Below are 18,018 nucleotides of genomic sequence, written 5' to 3' on the forward strand. Positions count from 1 at the left end.
AAGCAGCATGTTACACTGCTTTGTTGTGTGTATTCTAAGGAGAGAAAACTCTTTCCAGCACAGCTGCTGAAGACTGTATAGAAAGGAAGCGATCCTGGTGTAAACTGAACTGACATAAATAGTGAAGAAAACAGAACTTGAGTAAAAATTGAATGTTAGCATCTTTTCAGATGTCTCTTGTATATTCTGCTTCTCATGTGACTTACATTTGTTTGCAGTCATTTACTAGATGCAGCTGGTTTTTTGTCTCATGTTAAAGGAAGATTACTCCCTACAGTATATTTGATTTGTGTGTCTCGCATCAACTTACTCTCTTATGAGAACTAGAAATATGCTGTTCTTACATATTTCCCTGTGAAGTTAGAAATTTCCAGCTAGAAGCCTCTATGGTAAATAGAAATAAATTTTTCACTTTTTCCTCCCCACTTTTAACCAGGTAGACAAGAAAATTGTCCGCACGGAAATAGGAGTTCTTCTTCGCCTGTCACATCCTAACATTGTAAGTTTAGCCTTGTTCTCTCACTGCACATTTGGGTTGTTTTAGGTTTTGGGGGGTTTTGTTGTTGTTGGGGTTTTTTTTAGTTTTTAAAGTTATTTCTGTTCTCCAGATGTTACTGGCTAGCCTATACAGACTTGAATACAGCCTTACAGTCCTGGATTAAGTTTTGGGTTCTCCTGAGCACTGTAGCAGCTTGATTTAGAAGACTGTTGAATTATACTTACACTTTAAAATAAAATGTTGAAGTTTTAACAGCATTAACTGAGATATTATGCAAAAGAAGTTCTCTAGATTAAAGGCAAATTTGGTGTTGTCAGTCCTTGGAGGGTGGGGAAGGTCTTACCTTCAGTTATTCTGAAAGACTGGCATACAGGTGTTGACAAGCACTAACAAACTTATCATCTTAAATTCTTGGGTTACACAGAGGTTGCCGAGGTATGAGAAGTATGAAAATAACAACAAAAAAATAGGAGGGGAATGCGAAGGAGATAAAGGTAGCAAAAAATAAAAGGGCAGTGGGAGAGAACATGCACAGTAACTCACTCAACTGCAAGGTAAATGACACACCAGCATCAATTGGTAGCATCTTCTGCTTTATTGACTGTGGTCTTCTTCCTGCTGTTGGCGCTGTGATATGCACAGAGAGAAAACAAATAAGCAAAATAAATTCTTTTTGTTACCTTTTATCAGATAAAACTGAAGGAGATCTTTGAGACCCCAACAGAAATCAGTCTTGTTCTGGAACTGGTCACAGGTGGAGAGCTGTTTGATCGGTAAGTTACCTGTACGTGCCTTACTTGGTACTTTCCCTAACAATGCTGCAGTCCAGATTTCTTCCCTGCACATAATCCCTGTGTTAATAATTACTGGAATTATGTCATCATCATATGGTTTATTCACATAAATAAATATTGGCTTAAAAACGTATTTGGAAATATGATTATCAGGATTATTTTTTTTTCTTGAAAGCATACATGAGTTGAAAATGGAGGAAATTGTAAGTAGATTTTGAAAAGCACAAACTATTGAAAGAAGGTGCTCAGCAGGTACATTGCATCAGACACAAGGCAGGAAAAACTTGCCAAATCACATTAACAGATCATTATAAAATATGATAGGTGAAAATTAACCTGCCAGGGTGATACTGTTATGTCAGACAAAAATTTGATAAATAAAGCAATAAGAAAGAAGTTCTCTTTTGTATTTATTGTACTTACAGAACCTCTGGTTATGAAGGTTCTGCAAGACATGTAGTGAGTTCTGAAGGTATTGTTTCCAAGGCTGCACATGCTTGTGACGTAGATGCATATACATAAAACAAAATAATTGTATAATAGTGTTGGGGTGTCGGGATCCGTTGTTGGAGTCGCGGGAGACAAGCCTCATGCTCTCATGGTCAGCAAGTCTCGTTTATTGATTGCAATACATCGATATTTATAGATCATACAATCAAGTACATATCTATGCGAAGCTACACGACACGCAAGCTTATTGGCTCAAACGTATTTGACGTAAGGGTTTCTAGGTGGCCACCACCACCTCTGCTTTCAACTTTGCTGGTCGTTAGCAAGTAGCCCTTAACAATGCGCTATTTCAGCAGGATATGTATCCTGTTTCTTTGTTTCTTGAGTAATCATTAACTGCAAGGTCGCTGTGCCCTGAGGCCTAGAGCTCAACTACTTGCACAGTATCATGGCCTTTGCTACTTAGCCATTCTGCTGTTAGGCTCTCAACACTTCCCCCGCTTTCTTTAGTTGCTAACATAGCGACTTTGTGATCAAAAGCATTTGTTATCATTTTTTGCAAGCATTGCATAATACATGGTAAAAGCAAAATTGCTAAAAATATTATGACTACAATCAAAACAATTTTCTCTATTAGAGTAATAAGCCAGGGGGATAACCCAAAAGATGCTAACCAATTTGTAAAGGGATCATTTGTTTCCCGTAATTTTTGCATATTATTTTTCAATTGTGATAATTGCTTGTGAATGGAGTTAGAGTGATCCGAAAGATTCATGCAGCACATGCCTTCAAACTCATCACACCCATGACCTTGTGCGAGGAGTAAAAAATCTATGGCAGCTCGATTTTGAAGAACTGCGTGACGGACTCCTTCTAGGTCCATGGCTAAATCTGACAAAATATTTGTCGTGATGTTTATTTGTTTTCGTGTCCAGCAAGCCAGTTTTCTTAATTGTGTGAGAGCTTGAGCAGATGCTACGCCAGGAGCAAAAATGCTAGCTAAGATAACCTCAGGGGGGTCCCAAAGTGTAACAATATCACGACATTCTGAGGTCAATTGTGTAGTTGCTCTCTTACGACGCATACGGGTATGATTGGCGTTAAGGACTGACAATATATCAGGTGCAAACATTGTTAGACGGCCTATATAACAGGGTCCTCCTACTGGACTTCTAGGAATTCCTTGCCATGCTCTGTCGCCACAGATAAAGAAATATCCATCAGGTAAATAGCCGGTATATGAAGTTACAACAGTTTTTACAGTAATTTTTTGGCAATAAGCAGTTTCATTATAAGGCCTATTTGAAGAGACATTAATTGGATGATCTTGAAAGCGATAAGGGTCAAATTTAAAGCATTCCTATGCAGGTGCAGAACCTAATAAGTGAAATTCTTGAATTTCAGAAACATTTTTAGCACGGGTAAGTTTAAAGGTAATATTAGCTGGTACTCCTACTAGACAGGTTCTAAAGGGGTCAGATGCTTTGGCAAGAGAGAGACATAAACTGCTCTGGTTAACTTTTTCAGCCCAAGTGACCCACATGTTTTTTCGTTCCTCTACTCTGCTTAGGGTTTCCCATGTTTCTACAACGGGATTGGAAACGACGGCAAGTATGATCCAAATCATCAGGCTTAATTTGCCACATGGTTGGAATACCCACATCCTGACCACACTTTGCTTCTAAGATTGTGGTGTCTAAGGTAACTCGGAGGCGGTCGAGTAGCTGTCGCACCCGCCACTTCAAATACCACAAATCTATTTCTTCGCTATTCTCAGTTATGGGATAGGCCAATGGAAAGTGGATCCCTGTTTCTGCAGTAAATGCTGTAATAGGATTATTATTATGTTGTAGGGTCCAATTGCAATTAAAACAACTATTAAATACCCTCAATTGGTATTGAGATATCCACACTTTTTGACAACACTTCCCACAAATAATCTTAAGCCAAGCAGCATGCGTTTCTTGCAAGCAAACAAAACAATACCGCGGCAAAGCAAATCTTTCACATAGATAATGAAGTTCCCATGTTAGACGCGTTTCCGCTTCTTCCTCTGTAGTATATGACAAGCAGACTCCAAAGCGTCTCTCAACTGGTTCCAGCAGTGGTCGCAGCACGGTCTGTAGGCGGTGTTGTCGCCTCTTTTCCGGAGTGTTCATTCAAATGGGCTGCACGGGTCCACCTAGCTGGAATCCACTTGGGACCAGGTCATATCCGAGGCTGCCACCTGTTGCAGGGACGAGGGTGTTGCAGGTTGGGCGGCTATTTGTGTCTTGGCGCGGCTCATCCTCGCGCTGGCCGGGGAGTTTCCCTGGTTCTGTCGTCTGCGGCATGCATTGGTATTATGAGTAGATGATTGGCACGGTCCGCACCAAACACCAGGAGCCTGACATTCGCGACGAACGTGGCCCATTTTTCCACATTGAAAGCATTTCATTCGGATGGCTGGGGCTGCAGGACGAGTCTGCGCGACTGCCGCCTGGAGGGGTGCAAGGGCTGCCAAAACCTGGCTTTGTACTTTAGATTGGGCGTTAAGACCTTCGCCAATTTTGTTAAGAGCTTCTACCACAAAAATTTGACTGCCTGAGGGGAGAGTGTTTGCTTTATCTAAAAGGTCTTGAATTACCCAATTGCCAGGAGCGGTAGCAATAAGTGAGCGGGTGACCTGATTACCATTCTGTATAATGCACTGTTTCAGGAGGGCATCTTGCATATGCTCTGCAACGCCCGCTTTGGAGAGAGCCTGCATTAGTTTGTCAACAAATGACCCAAGGGGTTCCTCTCGTCCTTGTTTAATATTCATATACATAGGGGGTCCCCCAGGCTCCCGGACTTTTTCCATTGCCCTTCTCGCCACCCGCATGACTTCTCGTAGTTTTTCTCCTCCCATTAATGCCTGTTGTTCTGCTCTAGCTTGGGCACCCGTACCTAATAGCTCATCTACCGTGATGCCCTGTAGGGGGTCTCCCTGTATTCTGGGAAAGGCTACCGAGGCGGCTGCCTCCTCCCCCCAACGCGTATCAAAGGTAAGTTTTTGGTGGGGGGTGTAAATCAAACGAGCAATGCCTCTGATATCTGCAGGCAGAAGGACCATAGAGTTGAATAAATAATCAAGCATTTGTTTGACCGGCTCACTAGTCACCCCGAATTGAGCGACTGTAGCACGGAGTTGTGCCAATAATTTCCAATCAATCTGTATAATCTCTGCCCGCTGCCCGCCGCCACGCTGTGGGTGGAAAATTACCGGGAAAGCCATGGGCAACGGGATTTGTTCCCGTGCCACCTCCGCCAACGTCATGTCCCCATTTTCAACCCCGTGGCGCGCCAGAGCAGCCCAAGCCTCCCTCCTCTCTCTAGCCATAGCCTCCGCGAGATCTGAAGAGGCCCCGGGGAACGGCTCCGTGGCATCCGAGGACGAGGGAGGGGGGTTCGAGGTTGAGGATCTCTGGGCAGACTCAGTTGGGCGGTAGGACCCGGAGAGGGAGGGGGGATCTCCACCATAGAAACGACAGGCGGGTTAGGTGCAGAGGGGTCATAGTGCCGATTGTGGTCCTGTGCTAGTCGAGCGTTTTCGGCAGCACGTTTTTCTGCCTGCACCATCAAGAGCTCATTGTGTATTAAGCGCCATAGTTTAGAAAATTTTTTAGCCGTTCTATCATCTTCTAAAGTAAGTTCCCAAAGCTTATCGCCGTATTGGCGCCATTCAGAAAGCTGATGAATAGAGTGAGGGTCGGCAAAGATGCCAAGGGAATGGGCATGAGAAAGAAGGGCGGGAAGGTCTTTATCAAAATCTAAGCCTTTAAGCCCCCGGCGACGGAGGAAGGCAGTGAAAAGGTCATACGCCGCTTGCCTATCCATAAATACCGGTACCGTTGCAACCTCCAGGCGTCAGCAGCGCGTAGCGGCAGAGGCAGCCGATGCAGCCCTCTGGGCCAGAGCAGGAGACGAGCAGTCTGCCGATGCAGCACTCCCGTTCTGCAGAAGCCGTCAGTCGAGACCCGCACCCAACGCGACTCCGGGAGGGTCCCTGTTCGGGCGCCAGTTGTCGGGATCCGTTGTTGGAGTCGCGGGAGACAAGCCTCATGCTCTCATGGTCAGCAAGTCTCGTTTATTGATTGCAATACATCGATATTTATAGATCATACAATCAAGTACATATCTATGCGAAGCTACATGACACGCAAGCTTATTGGCTCAAACGTATTTGACGTAAGGGTTTCTAGGTGGCCACCACCACCTCTGCTTTCAACTTCGCTGGTCGTTAGCAGCTGTTGCCACATCAGCAAGTAGCCGTTAACAATGCGCTATTTCAGCAGGATATGTATCCTGTTTCTTTGTTTCTTGAGTAATCGTTAACTGCAAGGTCGCTGTGCCCTGAGGCCTAGAGCTCAACTACTTGCACAGTATCATGGCCTTTGCTACTTAGCCATTCTGCTGTTAGGCTCTCAACATTGGGGCAATATTTTAATGATAGGGATTTGGGTTTTTAGAGCAAGAGAAGGTATAAAAAGCTTTTTATACTGATTTGAGCAAATCAGTTAATTCACTGGTGGTGGTTATTTCCAGTTCATGTAAGCACAAGTTACTTGGTCTTCCTTCTTCTGTAATTAAAGTTTAGTATTTTAGAGGACTGTTACATAAATGCACATCAAAGATTACATCTGAAAGCGTCTTTGATTTGAGGAAACAAAAGCATACCTTTTTTTGTACCATGGTTACAGCTACAACTTTGATATGAGCTATTTCTGAACAGGTAATAATAAATGCAACTCCTCCTGTGTCATCTTTGGTTGGCAAAGCAAGCAGGAGAAAAGTACTACAAGTCCAACAAGGGCCAAGTTCCAGGTTGGACTTGATGATCTTCAAGAACTTTTCCTAGTTGAGTCTATGATTCTATGAGCTAGGCAGGACACAGTACAAGGTGTTCAACCTATCACATAGTCATTTATATATCCACATGGTTTCAGACTGAATAGTTTTCAGGAAGGCTGGATACTCTACAGGAGTCTTTCACAAGAAGAGTTTGCAAAAAGAAGACATAAAGATGCCAGTGAAATTATTGGCTCCTGAGCAGCAGCCATGTGTGCGGTAGAACTGAAGATAAAAGAAGCCATGTGATCCAGGATGGGAAATAGCATTTTTTGATGGAACTAGGATTTAGTGTTGCAACATTTGCAACATTTTGTAATCTGCATTCAGCAGTGATTAAGGGATTTGAGCTTTCAAACTGATCTTTCCCAAAAATCTTGTGATTAATCCAATCGTTTGGCTAGGATGAGCTGTTTGGCATTGCCTGAAGTCATGTAGTTACATACTAGAATTGCGGTGTCCCCCTGTGGTGTTACAAATGAGCATTAACACTATGGAGACCTTATGAATTCAGCATCTTCCTTTTCTCCATATTCAACAGAACTGCAAACTTTGAAAATATACTGTCCTCTCTGACCTGTGATTTGCTTAAAAACCACACCCACCAACAATAAAACAAAGAACATAAAAAGCTTATCAACAACAACAGCAAATTGTTAGAAATATGCAGCCAGGATGTTTTAGGCTGGCCACCTCAATTAAACATTAGCTGTCCTTTGCCTCTTTATCGTATGGGCTTGAAGGATTAACACTTGCATTATGCTATACAGTGGCTGTTCTCAGAATTTTAGTGAGAGTAAATTTAGCTTTGTGCCTTAGGGCAGACTTCCCTTCTCGATTAATCTTTTCAATCCATACATCTCTTTACTAAGAGATGAAGGAAATGTCCTGACTTACAGAGAGGCCTTGTGCACTTTTTCTTCTGTGCTTGCGTGACTCGCATCCCAGGAAAAAGCAAAATGACCCTGGAAGATCTTCTGCTGGGAAGTGGGCTTGTGTCAGATTTGGAGAAATAACTGTGACCCTGTATTGAGATCTGCCTTATGGTTGTCATTCAGAGGAGACAGAGTACAGAGAGTGTGTGGGTAAGAGACCACAACAAGGGTTTGGAGGACATTATGTGCTTAATGCACAGCTACATGACTTCGTAAATCAGTGCCCAATACACAGACAGGAAAACAACTTTTGTACTCTGGAGGAGCTACTCTTACACCTCTTTCAAGTAAGCTGTCATCAAATGCTACATCTAGATCTTTTACACAAACACATTCGCTATCTTTCCTGTAACTTTCTCCCTTGCTGTTACTGTTACTGCTAATTCTGGTAATATGCCAGTACTTTTTACATCAGCTGTTTCACTGCTCTATTTTTTTGCCACTCCAGATGTCCATTTTTCTTTTGAATAGTATTTATACTGCGGATTAGTAAATTCTTTCACATACACATTCCCCTTATCATGAATTATTGTATAAATACCCAAGATCTGATTAGTATTCTGAAATCCTATTAGCATTGTTGATGTGCTACTGGTTTCATGCCACATAACATAAAAGTTCTAGGTAATAGAATTACTCACTTCCTTCAACATACTTAATATTTCTGTCAAATCCTCCACATCATTGCTAAAATGAGCTTTCATTATGACAATTTTTCCGTTGTGTTTCCCAAAAGGAGATAAATTCAAGCAAAAGCATTAGTACAACTGAATTAATAGAGTTGAAATCGGGTTGGTTTTGGTTGTATTTTTAAAATGAAATGTTTCCCAGACTTCATAAATCACACTTTAGGCCATACCCTGACAAGATTCCAAACAAACCAAATGCAACTGTACAGTAAGTTGGAGAAGTCTGTGTAAATTAGGATATTCATTGCCAGTTTGAATGATAGTTATTGCCAATCCAGTAAGTAACAAAGGTCTTTTGAAGTAAGACAGGTCAATGGACAAATTGACCAAGACAAAAACTGCAGTAGGTCAAAAATTAACTGATAACTGATATTCTAGTTCTTTCCAGATGCCATGCATCCAGCTCAGTGCTGGCCATATGATTTTGACATTTGCTTGGCCCTCCTCTTTCATTCCTGCATGTTTAAAACAGAAGTGCATGGTTGAAGTGCATTCAAATCATCAGCATTTTGACAGAGTCTGAAGGGACAACCTGCTGGTATAACTGTGAGTGTCCCAGAAGCGGTGTATCCAACATGGCTGTGTTTCTTATGCTGCCACGTGGTGGGAGGCAGGCTGCCATCACGCTGGCTCTCACCAGGGCAGAAACAAGCTAAATAACAAAACCCCCCAATTAGCACAGCCTTTCAAATATGCAGAGGAGTGATTAGTGTAGCATTTGAATAGTCTTTAAAGAACCGTGTTTCCACTACACTTGTGGATAGCAAATTTCAGGACTGGGAGCAAAGTAGCGGATAAAGGTCTATTTTTCATCCTTGTCTTAAATCTTTGTTCTCACCTCATCTTCTCATGAAGAGCATTGCATGTATGTTCAGTCCATAGTCACATCTTTTGCGAGAGAATTTTGAGTGGAAACACATACTGAAATTTGGTTTTATTAGGGATGACATCATACTGTGCATACAGAATAAAGTAATAAACTGGTGGATAGTTTTAAAAGGCAGTTTTACAATCAGAAAGCTTCTCTCCACTTCAGCTCTTCTCCACTGAATATGAGAAAACTAAAGGGAGTTGACGGAACTAACCCTCTACATGCTTTCAGATTAATGAGACTGAATTTGAGCTCAAATAAGTAGACTCAAGCATTTTAATATGAATTGAAAATCATAGTGGAAAAGAGTTTAAAAGTTTAAATTCAGTGACCATAAGAGACTGTAGAATGAACTGAAACTACAAGTAGTGTAGTTTTATTGGGAAAAAAACAAACAAACAAACAACAAAAAAACAACAAAAGAACCCAAAAACAAAAAAAACCCCAAACCAACAACAAAACAAAAAAAAACAAAACCAGAATAATTTCATTTATGTAGACAAATTGTTTCTCAAACTAATCGCTTTTGTAACCCATTTTTATTAATAATGAGTAAATCTTAGACTCTTCAAAGATTTGATTAGATAAGTAGTTAATGGTCTCACTTTCTATGCTAACAATTGTGATCATGTTAACCATTGAATTTCTTCAATTTTCTTTATCGTTCTTTCCTTTTAGAATAATGATGATTCTTCTTAAGCTTGGTTCAGTATATTCTTCTCTTGTCTCTTCCTTTTGCCCTGTGTGCCTTCATTATTCTTAAATATAACTTTTTGTACTGTTAACTTTGACTTTCTTTTCTGTTGCATGGTGTATTTAACAAGGTTCTTGATCACTTCAGCACAATGAAGCCTGGTATCTGTCTTTTATGGGCTTTTTTTTTTTAACTTTGTCTTTTCCATTCAGCTTTTATTCATATGAACACCTTTCAGCTGAATCACCTGTATTTTAACTTCATGTTAGTCAGAATACCTGCAGAATAGTTTTTGTTAGAAGCTCCCATTTTTCAGCTTCAAATAATAATGTCAGTCCAGAAGTTCTCCTTGTCTGTATTTTGGCATCTTGATCACAAACTCTTCTGTTTCTTCCTTCATCTTGTTATTAACTGCACCAAACATTGTCTAGAAATATCACTTTAACTTCCATTTCAGATTTCATCTAATTTCCTCTGAGAAATACATATTCAAGTTGATACCATCTTCTTTTATGGGGTGTACAATAACAAAAATATTATTTACTTGTTCTAAAGAACTTTCCTTTCAGAGAGTCGATGGACTGATTACGGTTTATGGACAAAATTTACAAAGTCTTCCCAGGCTTCTTGTTTCTGATTATGGAAATTAGAATTACGAGTGACATAAAAAAAGTCAAGGAATTAATCAGTCACTAAAGCGGGGGAGGAGGACAGGAGGTTTTTCTTTTATAAACTAGTGGTAGAACAGTATCTTTTATTTATTCCTGAGCTCTGTTCTCATGCAGTGGCAGTCTATCTTCTGAACAGGGGTCAGAGCACTTCGTTGGGCTTTAGACTCTGTTTCATATAACGAAGTTAAAGTCCCCTCAAGCGGGACTAGCCAACAGAAAAAAACCCCACAAAATATATATAAAAAAAAGGAGGTCAGACTTGACTACACCAACTGAGCCCTACTCTCTGAAATGAGAACACACAAGTTAGCTCTGCTAAAAACGCTACTTGATGTCATAATAGCTCATTTAGTGTCTCTTGATTTCAGCTGCAGTGATGATAAAATCCAGTAATTTAAGAGTAAAGAAATGTGCGTTAATGCTCACTCATGGCCTTTCAAATGTAATTTGATATTTCCTTTCTGGAGAGAGTTGTAATAGTGCTTTATACTTTTGTAGTCAAAGCCTTATTTTCTGCCACTTGACAGAATTACTCTAAGTAAGCCAGTATCTACTGACTATAATATTGTACCCAAGATGAGAGGTACAAATGACCTTTTGTAACTGTTCATAGGATACTACTTTAGCAAGGTTGATAAATGCACTTATAATTGGGTGAAACACCAGCCACTGAAGGGAACACACTTGCAGTTTTATAAATGACTAAACAATTCAAGCAGTGATGATGGTGCACTTATAATACTGCCTGACTTCCTACCACTTTCTAAATGTAAACTGATGACATTAAAGCCTGCCTGGTTCTTAACTCCACTGTGGAAAGCTTCTGTCTTAAAACATTTTAATTTAAAATGTCCTCTGGCCTTGAGATAACTTTGCAGGAATTCTTAGCATGGATATGTCCTAGCCAGGACCAGCCTGTACGCTACTAGCCCAGTCGGAAAACTGGTGAAGCCTTTTGGAGGTAGGACACATCAGCCTATGAAACCTCATAGTTTGTTAGGTATTTTTAAGACCAAGACTTCTTGTTATTAGTTCATCTCTGGCATATGTATTCTTGGGTTTCTGCCTTAGCCTCACCCCTGTAATGTAGATATACATGGCTTGGATACCAGACAAACTGGGAGAGACACACCTGTTAAAATCAACAGGAAGATAATAGAGCCTTAGCTGATTTTCACTTTATTAACAGATTTAGCTTTCATATTTATTTGAAATGTGGAGAGGTTTTTTACAGCTCTGTGCAGGTGACAAGTTGAGGTGTGTATATATATATATATATATGTATATATATATATATACAGCCTATATAGTTGTATCCTACATAGTGTATACAAGAAGTATCTGACTAACCCAGGACCTACTGATGTGTGTTCTATGCCTTGATTCAACACCTTTCCTGAAATTATAAAAACACTTGGGATGCGAGCGCTTTGCACATTCTGTTTCTTACTGCTTTTTTCTATGTACGTTATGACAAGAGTATGAAGGGAAGACAAAATATTTTAGAAAGTACAGTTATCCTAAGTATCCAGAGCACCAAAAAGCTTGTCCTAAATGATAATTAAGCAAATCCTTTACAGATAATGTACTTCTCAGTTCAATGTTGAAACTTCGTAGTAAGGAATATATCACACACCCATGCACTTTGAGAGGTGCCAAGGCCACCAAAAGAGGACTGAAACAGGTGAGACTAAAATAATCCTGAACTGATTAACAATAATATGAATGCTCTTGCAAATTGTGACATGGAGAGATATAAACATAATGTGTTATACAAACATTGCCCAGTTTCAGAATTCAGTGGCTGTTTGTTGTACTCTGCTTGGGAATTAAGTAATGAGTCAGAATAAGCTCTGGAGCAATATGTTTAAAATATCATGGCAGCTACAGCTGTGCAGATTTGGCATGGAGGGCTGGAGCATGCAGGTTGTTCACCTGACCTCAGGCAGTGTCCTTCAACTATTCTCGGGCTTCCAGGGTTTGGGGGTTTGTTTCTTAAGCAGTAAGATTCATTTAACCTTAGGTAAGCTATTCCAGTGACTTTCCAGCCTGGTAGTTAGATTTGGCTTCAGTATGACTAAGAATTTTCTTTCTTCAAATTTGGCCAATTTTTTTTTTGCCTTGTTCCCAGCAGGTAGAGAGAAAGTGAATTGTGGCAAACTCCCATGCAGTGGCAGACTGGAAAACTATGTATTCACAGTCCCTACAATCTTTAGTCCCTGTCATGTTTTCTATGTCCCAGTTGCTGTCAGCTGTTGTGGAGTCTCCCACATTGGAGATATTCAAGGCCCGCCTGGACAAGTTCCTGTGTGATGTACTCCAGGTTACCCTGCACTTGCAGGGGGCTTGGACTAGATGATCTCTTGAGGTCCCTTCCAACCCTTGGGATTCTGTGATTCTGTGATTATTTCTGATGACACGGTGCCCGTACCTAGACAAAGAGATCCAAAGATTTCTTGTTAAAGACATAGTTCAAGATTTTCTGAGAAATGTTTTTAGTTCTGTGCTTTGAAATGCTGAGCAGGAAATAAAAAGAAAGTTTCAGAACAGAAAACAACCCCTAGTGTGGGATATAAGAAATATGCAGTATTTCACTAAATTTTCCTGCATGCCAAATTTATGAAAAACAGCCTCTTACTTAATAATGATAGAAGGAAAATATCTTTCCTAAATGACCGCAATGCTGCATTTCATTTCTAAACGAGGTACTGAACAAAAAGTCTGGTTTGTTTGACTTGGAGTCAGTTCCAACACATTTCTGTATTTCCCATTATCTTTCGTCAGATCATGGGCAGACAGTTTGAGTCATTAGTGATAGTAACAGCTGGTCTGTGCTGAAATATGAAAATGGATGCAAAATAAGGAAGAATCAGCAAACTGAATCAGAGTTGCTTTTTTATTTTTATTACTTTTTAATGCCATAGTATGGAAAATACATAAATATTTAGATAGAAACCTTACTTTTTAACAAAAAAAAATCATCAAAGCAGCCAGGAATTGGAATTGGTAGGAGCCAGTAGAACTCTGAATCATTCACTGAGAATGTGTAATTCCTGCAAAAACGTTTTTGCTCTTGAAAAGAGTGATGTCATTTTCTTTTCCTGTTTCTTCTCATTTTTAGTCTCACTTTACCTTGTAGAAATCTTTCGTTTTAAAGACATATTAGAATTTACATAAGAATTAAGTGGATATGTACAGAAAAATGTCACTACTAAAGAATTTCAGGCAAATTGACATTTGTTTTATAGAACCAAATACGTTCAAAAATTCTTAGCACATTCTGGCATTGGAACAGATCTTGTATTTATAAAGGCCACTGTCTTGCTTGAAACTGTACATGATGTAACAGGTTGCAGCCCGCAGGTAAGATGTGGAACAAGGGTTCTTAATAAAAGCCAGATAGAGGAAGAATGAAAATGAGCCTAGAAACAGTGATGTTTTTTATTTGTTTTTTTTTATATATATTACTGAAAAACAAATACAGACATAGCATGAAGAAAGATAAGCAATGCTGTGAATGGATAAGGTGGTTAAAAATATTACTTTTTTAGATGGCTAAATAGATTTAGTAGACCTTTTGAAGGCTACATAAATGTTCCTAGATTCATTTAAGGCTGAAAGGCAACCAATTCCACAGTACTGAGAAATAGTATTTATAGTGGCAAAGAGCTAAATACTGCAAATTTTAGAGTACCTGTTCAGATTGATTAGCATCAAACTAAGTGTGTTTCCTAATCTGAGGCCAGGGAAGCAAGAAAAAGACTTTATCTGCTCAGAATTCACATGAGGCTTGAGGATGGGTAAAGTGGTCTGTGTGGGAGGGAAGCAGGGAAGTGAGCTAAGAACAGGAGAACTAGTCCATTTAGAGTTTAAGGTAGGAAAAAATAAGTTTGTTAAAGTGGGTAAGAGTTCAAGTTTTCTTGATCACAATGAGTCATGAGAACAGCTTGTGTTTAAAATTGCCGGAATGGTCATTCCACTGGATTCCCATATCCAAGAAAAATAAAAGAGGCTTTGGTTTCAGGGTCAGGGAGCTGGTGAAGTACACATTTCTTGTACCATTTTGTTCTGCTTCCTTTGCTTCTTCCATCCCTGGTGCTCTCCATATACAAGTTTCAGGAGTGGTTACAGTGCAAGGCTTGGAGAGGCTCTGAGGATTATGCTGCCCACAGGACATATAACTCCTTCTCAGTCTTATCTGAGAAGTCTCACTGCCAGAGAAACAGCCAATGCTGACCAAGATTTTAAGGTATTGTCAGTCTTGCATGAAGAGGTGTGTGCATCCGTCACTAGCCTAGCATCCTCTGGCACTGAATGGGTCCTCTGCTTGTTAAACAGGTTGCTGGGTGTCTCTGATTCCTCTTTTATCATTGCAGCTGTGGAAGCACTGTTTCTCTTGCTGAATAGAAAAGATCTGACCCTCTGCTTTGTTACTCATTGAAAAATCAAACTCAAAGCCTCCTTTCCTTCTGTGATGAAATGTTCACGTGTTTGTTTTTGTAGGAGATTGATGGTTTCCACTTGTTGCCTAACATGCTTGCCATTAATCCCCAGATACATGTATTCCAGTCAGCTGTAAAATTGTATATCAATATAATTGTAATAGTGCTCTGAAAATTGATTCTAAAATGACGTTAGGATTCCCCATCACCTTACTCATTGATTTTCAGATTAAATGTGTTTAGTTTAGCAGGACTGTGCTCTTTCTTTATTTTTTCCCATCAGTAATACAGTTTCTGTAAAGCAAGTGTGGCCACTATATCCCTCCCTCCCTTTACTGTGATATTATACTGCTTTCATTGTCTTCATAAAAAAAGTGGTGAATTAAAGCATGGTACCAAATCTTAACAAGAATGTCCCAGAAGAAGTAAAATCCAGTGCATGATTTTCTTAAACTGTCCTGCAGGCTACAGAAGTATTGTGAATGCTAGTAATAATTCATGTATCTGTTGAGGAAGACTATAATGCAGATATACATAATGGAAACAAAAGCAACATAGCAGGCATTGCACTTCTGCAGTAGCGAGAGGTTACAGCAAAAACAGTCTTCAAAACTGAAGGATTTATATTGCCAGAAAATTTGCAGTACTCAGAGGGAAGAGAACTGCTGGGAAGGCTGGGTGGAAGTTGGCAAGCTTTACTGCAAATTATTAAATACTTGAATGCATACATGAGTTTGACAATCACGTGGAAGCAATCAAATTTCAACTACCTACTGTGTATAAGAGAGCATGGACCATCACAAGAAATACACCATTTCCACAGGTTTGCTGGGCGGTGTGACTCTAAAGGTGGCTTTGCTCAGTACTGTGTTTCTTTTATAGCTCCGTTACCTGACAGCAGAAGGCTCTTCCACCTCTGAGTTTGAGTGGCAGCAGAGAGGGTTATCATTGCTGTAGTGGAGCAACTGTGGGCTCTGGGTCAGGGGTGCAGTTGTGTGGTTTCTGCTGGGTGACTGGCTTGGCAGGCAGACAGGGGTGCTTCTTGGCACCATCTCCATCTCCAACAGTGTCACAGAATCACAGAAAGGTTTGGACTGGAAGGGACCTTAAAGATCATCTAGTTCCAACACCCTGCAACGGGCCTCTTTGACTAGACTAGGTTGCTCAAAGCCCCATCTAACCTGGCCTTGAACACTGCCAGGAATGGGGGCATCCACGGCTTCTCTGGGCAACCTGTTCCAATGTCTCACCACCCTCATAGTGAAGATTTTTTTCCTAATATCTAATTTAAATCTATCCTCTGTCAGTTTAAAGCTGCTCCCTTTTGTCACTCTAAGGGGAAGGGGTGAGGAGTGGCCTTTGGGAAATACTTTTCTGCTTCTCTTTATAAAAAGAGGTGGATTTGTCTCAAATATGTTCACATGTGCTTGGAAAGACAAGATTAAATCAGTACATTCTCAGATGTTTGTTTTGCCATGTACAAGTGTAAAAACTGAATCAACATATTTAAATAAAAGTGTACACACAAGCATGAAAAAGTGATTTTACACAAATGAGATTAGAATATGAATCTTTTATTTCATCAGCATTGCATTTTTGCTTGCTTTAGATTGTCATCTTTGATTTGAAGTGCTGTCTTGAACTTCTGGAATATCTGTGACACCAAATTCAGTGTATTTCCAAGCTTTGACTTTAAGCATTTTGGTATCCTTTCTTCTGGATTTCCTGCTGTTTGCCTCACAGTTTTCCCCTCCTGCACTCTTTTGGTCTGCCTGGCTCATTCATTTGCATATCAAAGAGAGTATTTAATTAGTTCCTGATTGTGCTGTTCCTGTCCTGTCCTCTCAAGGAAAGTTTAATCTTTCTTCATCCATGCCTTTCTTAGATATAATTCTATAAAGTAGGTGTAAATAGGTGGTTTTGCTTCAGTAATAACAAAGTAAGACATTTTTGCAGGTTTCCTTCCCATTATGGAAGAAAAGGACAATGAGTCATTGTTAAACTGTAGGCTGAAATTCAAAATATCATTGTAAAGAAACTTCACTGCTCTCAGGTAGGAGTGTTGTTTTAATAAATCAAAATAGCACACCTACCTTTTGTCTTACATAAACTATCACAGGGAGGATGCAAAAATAGATATGCAAATGATCCCCCAGTATTATTACAGAACCTAAAAGAAAGGATAATGTTATTTCAGTACTCTTCCTCACTGCCTAATAGCCAGGTTCTAGTTTTAAAACAGAGTGCCCTTTGTAATAAATTTTCATCTTTAGCGAGAAGTATGTCTTTTTTTTTTTTATTTATTGCTGTTACAGAAGATTAGGTTTTCTACTTGCTTGATTATTATTAATTAAGAATTTAATTTCTATTCTCAAGAAGTCTGGATTCTAGACTGCTGAACAACTAGAAGATTAGTGCTATGTTATGTAAGCTGTAATTGGCTTGCCAGTGCATGTTATTCACTTGTAACATCAGTGGATGAGTCACGTTTTTGCACAATAATTATGCAATAGGTTTTTCTTCCTGTCCTGAAATACAGGCCCACACTTCATTACATTTATTTACTGTAAAGTATAAATTCCCAATGGCTTCATCTTCAGTATCTGTGTGCTATTTCTGTTAGGTGTTTAATAATAATAACGACAGCAGTATACTACCCCCATCAGGGTGGACTGGTCTTCTACATGTGGTCAAGAGGGAAATCTTGAGCATCTCTTTGACCTCCTGTTTCCAGCAGTCAGGTGGTTTTCTTTCCCGAATTGCTTGGGCATTGACAGGAAGCCAAAAACCTCATATTTTCTTTGATTTTATTGAGTGGAGAAAAATACAAAGACTTTTTTTTCCTTTAACCCTGGTTTATCTGCTTGAAAGGCATACTGTAAGATCAGATTTTTATTTTTTTTAATGTATTCCAAAATCTACGGCAGTTTTAAAGAAGAGTCAAACTGGCACAGCAGACTTTTTGGTTTTACTTCATTGTGACAAAATTTTAAATTTTGTTACTATCTCATCTCCTGTGCCCTCCTTAGGACTGTAGGCTTAATTGAATGGTTATGCGAATGTTCTTAATACATGGGATCCTGTAAAACAAGGAAAGTGCTTTA

The 18,018-nt window shown here is 39.7% G+C and overlaps 1 protein-coding gene across 2 annotated transcripts in view; it reads left to right on the plus strand.

Moving 5' to 3' along the window:
• Positions 1-18,018, plus strand: part of CAMK4 (calcium/calmodulin dependent protein kinase IV) — a 157,611-nt gene that overhangs the window by 84,366 nt on the left and 55,227 nt on the right. For both annotated transcript variants that reach the window (XM_061378077.1, XM_061378078.1), the window contains exons 3-4: positions 437-499; positions 1,190-1,272. In XM_061378077.1, coding sequence (XP_061234061.1) covers positions 437-499; positions 1,190-1,272 — 146 coding nt within the window. The remainder of the gene's footprint in view (positions 1-436; positions 500-1,189; positions 1,273-18,018) is intronic.

The sequence above is a fragment of the Neopsephotus bourkii genome, unplaced genomic scaffold (assembly GCF_033783945.1).
Source record: "Neopsephotus bourkii isolate Nb327-2 ecotype Australia unplaced genomic scaffold, CSIRO-AGI_Nbou_v1 NB_1764, whole genome shotgun sequence".
Classification (NCBI taxonomy): Eukaryota; Metazoa; Chordata; class Aves; order Psittaciformes; family Psittacidae; genus Neopsephotus; species Neopsephotus bourkii.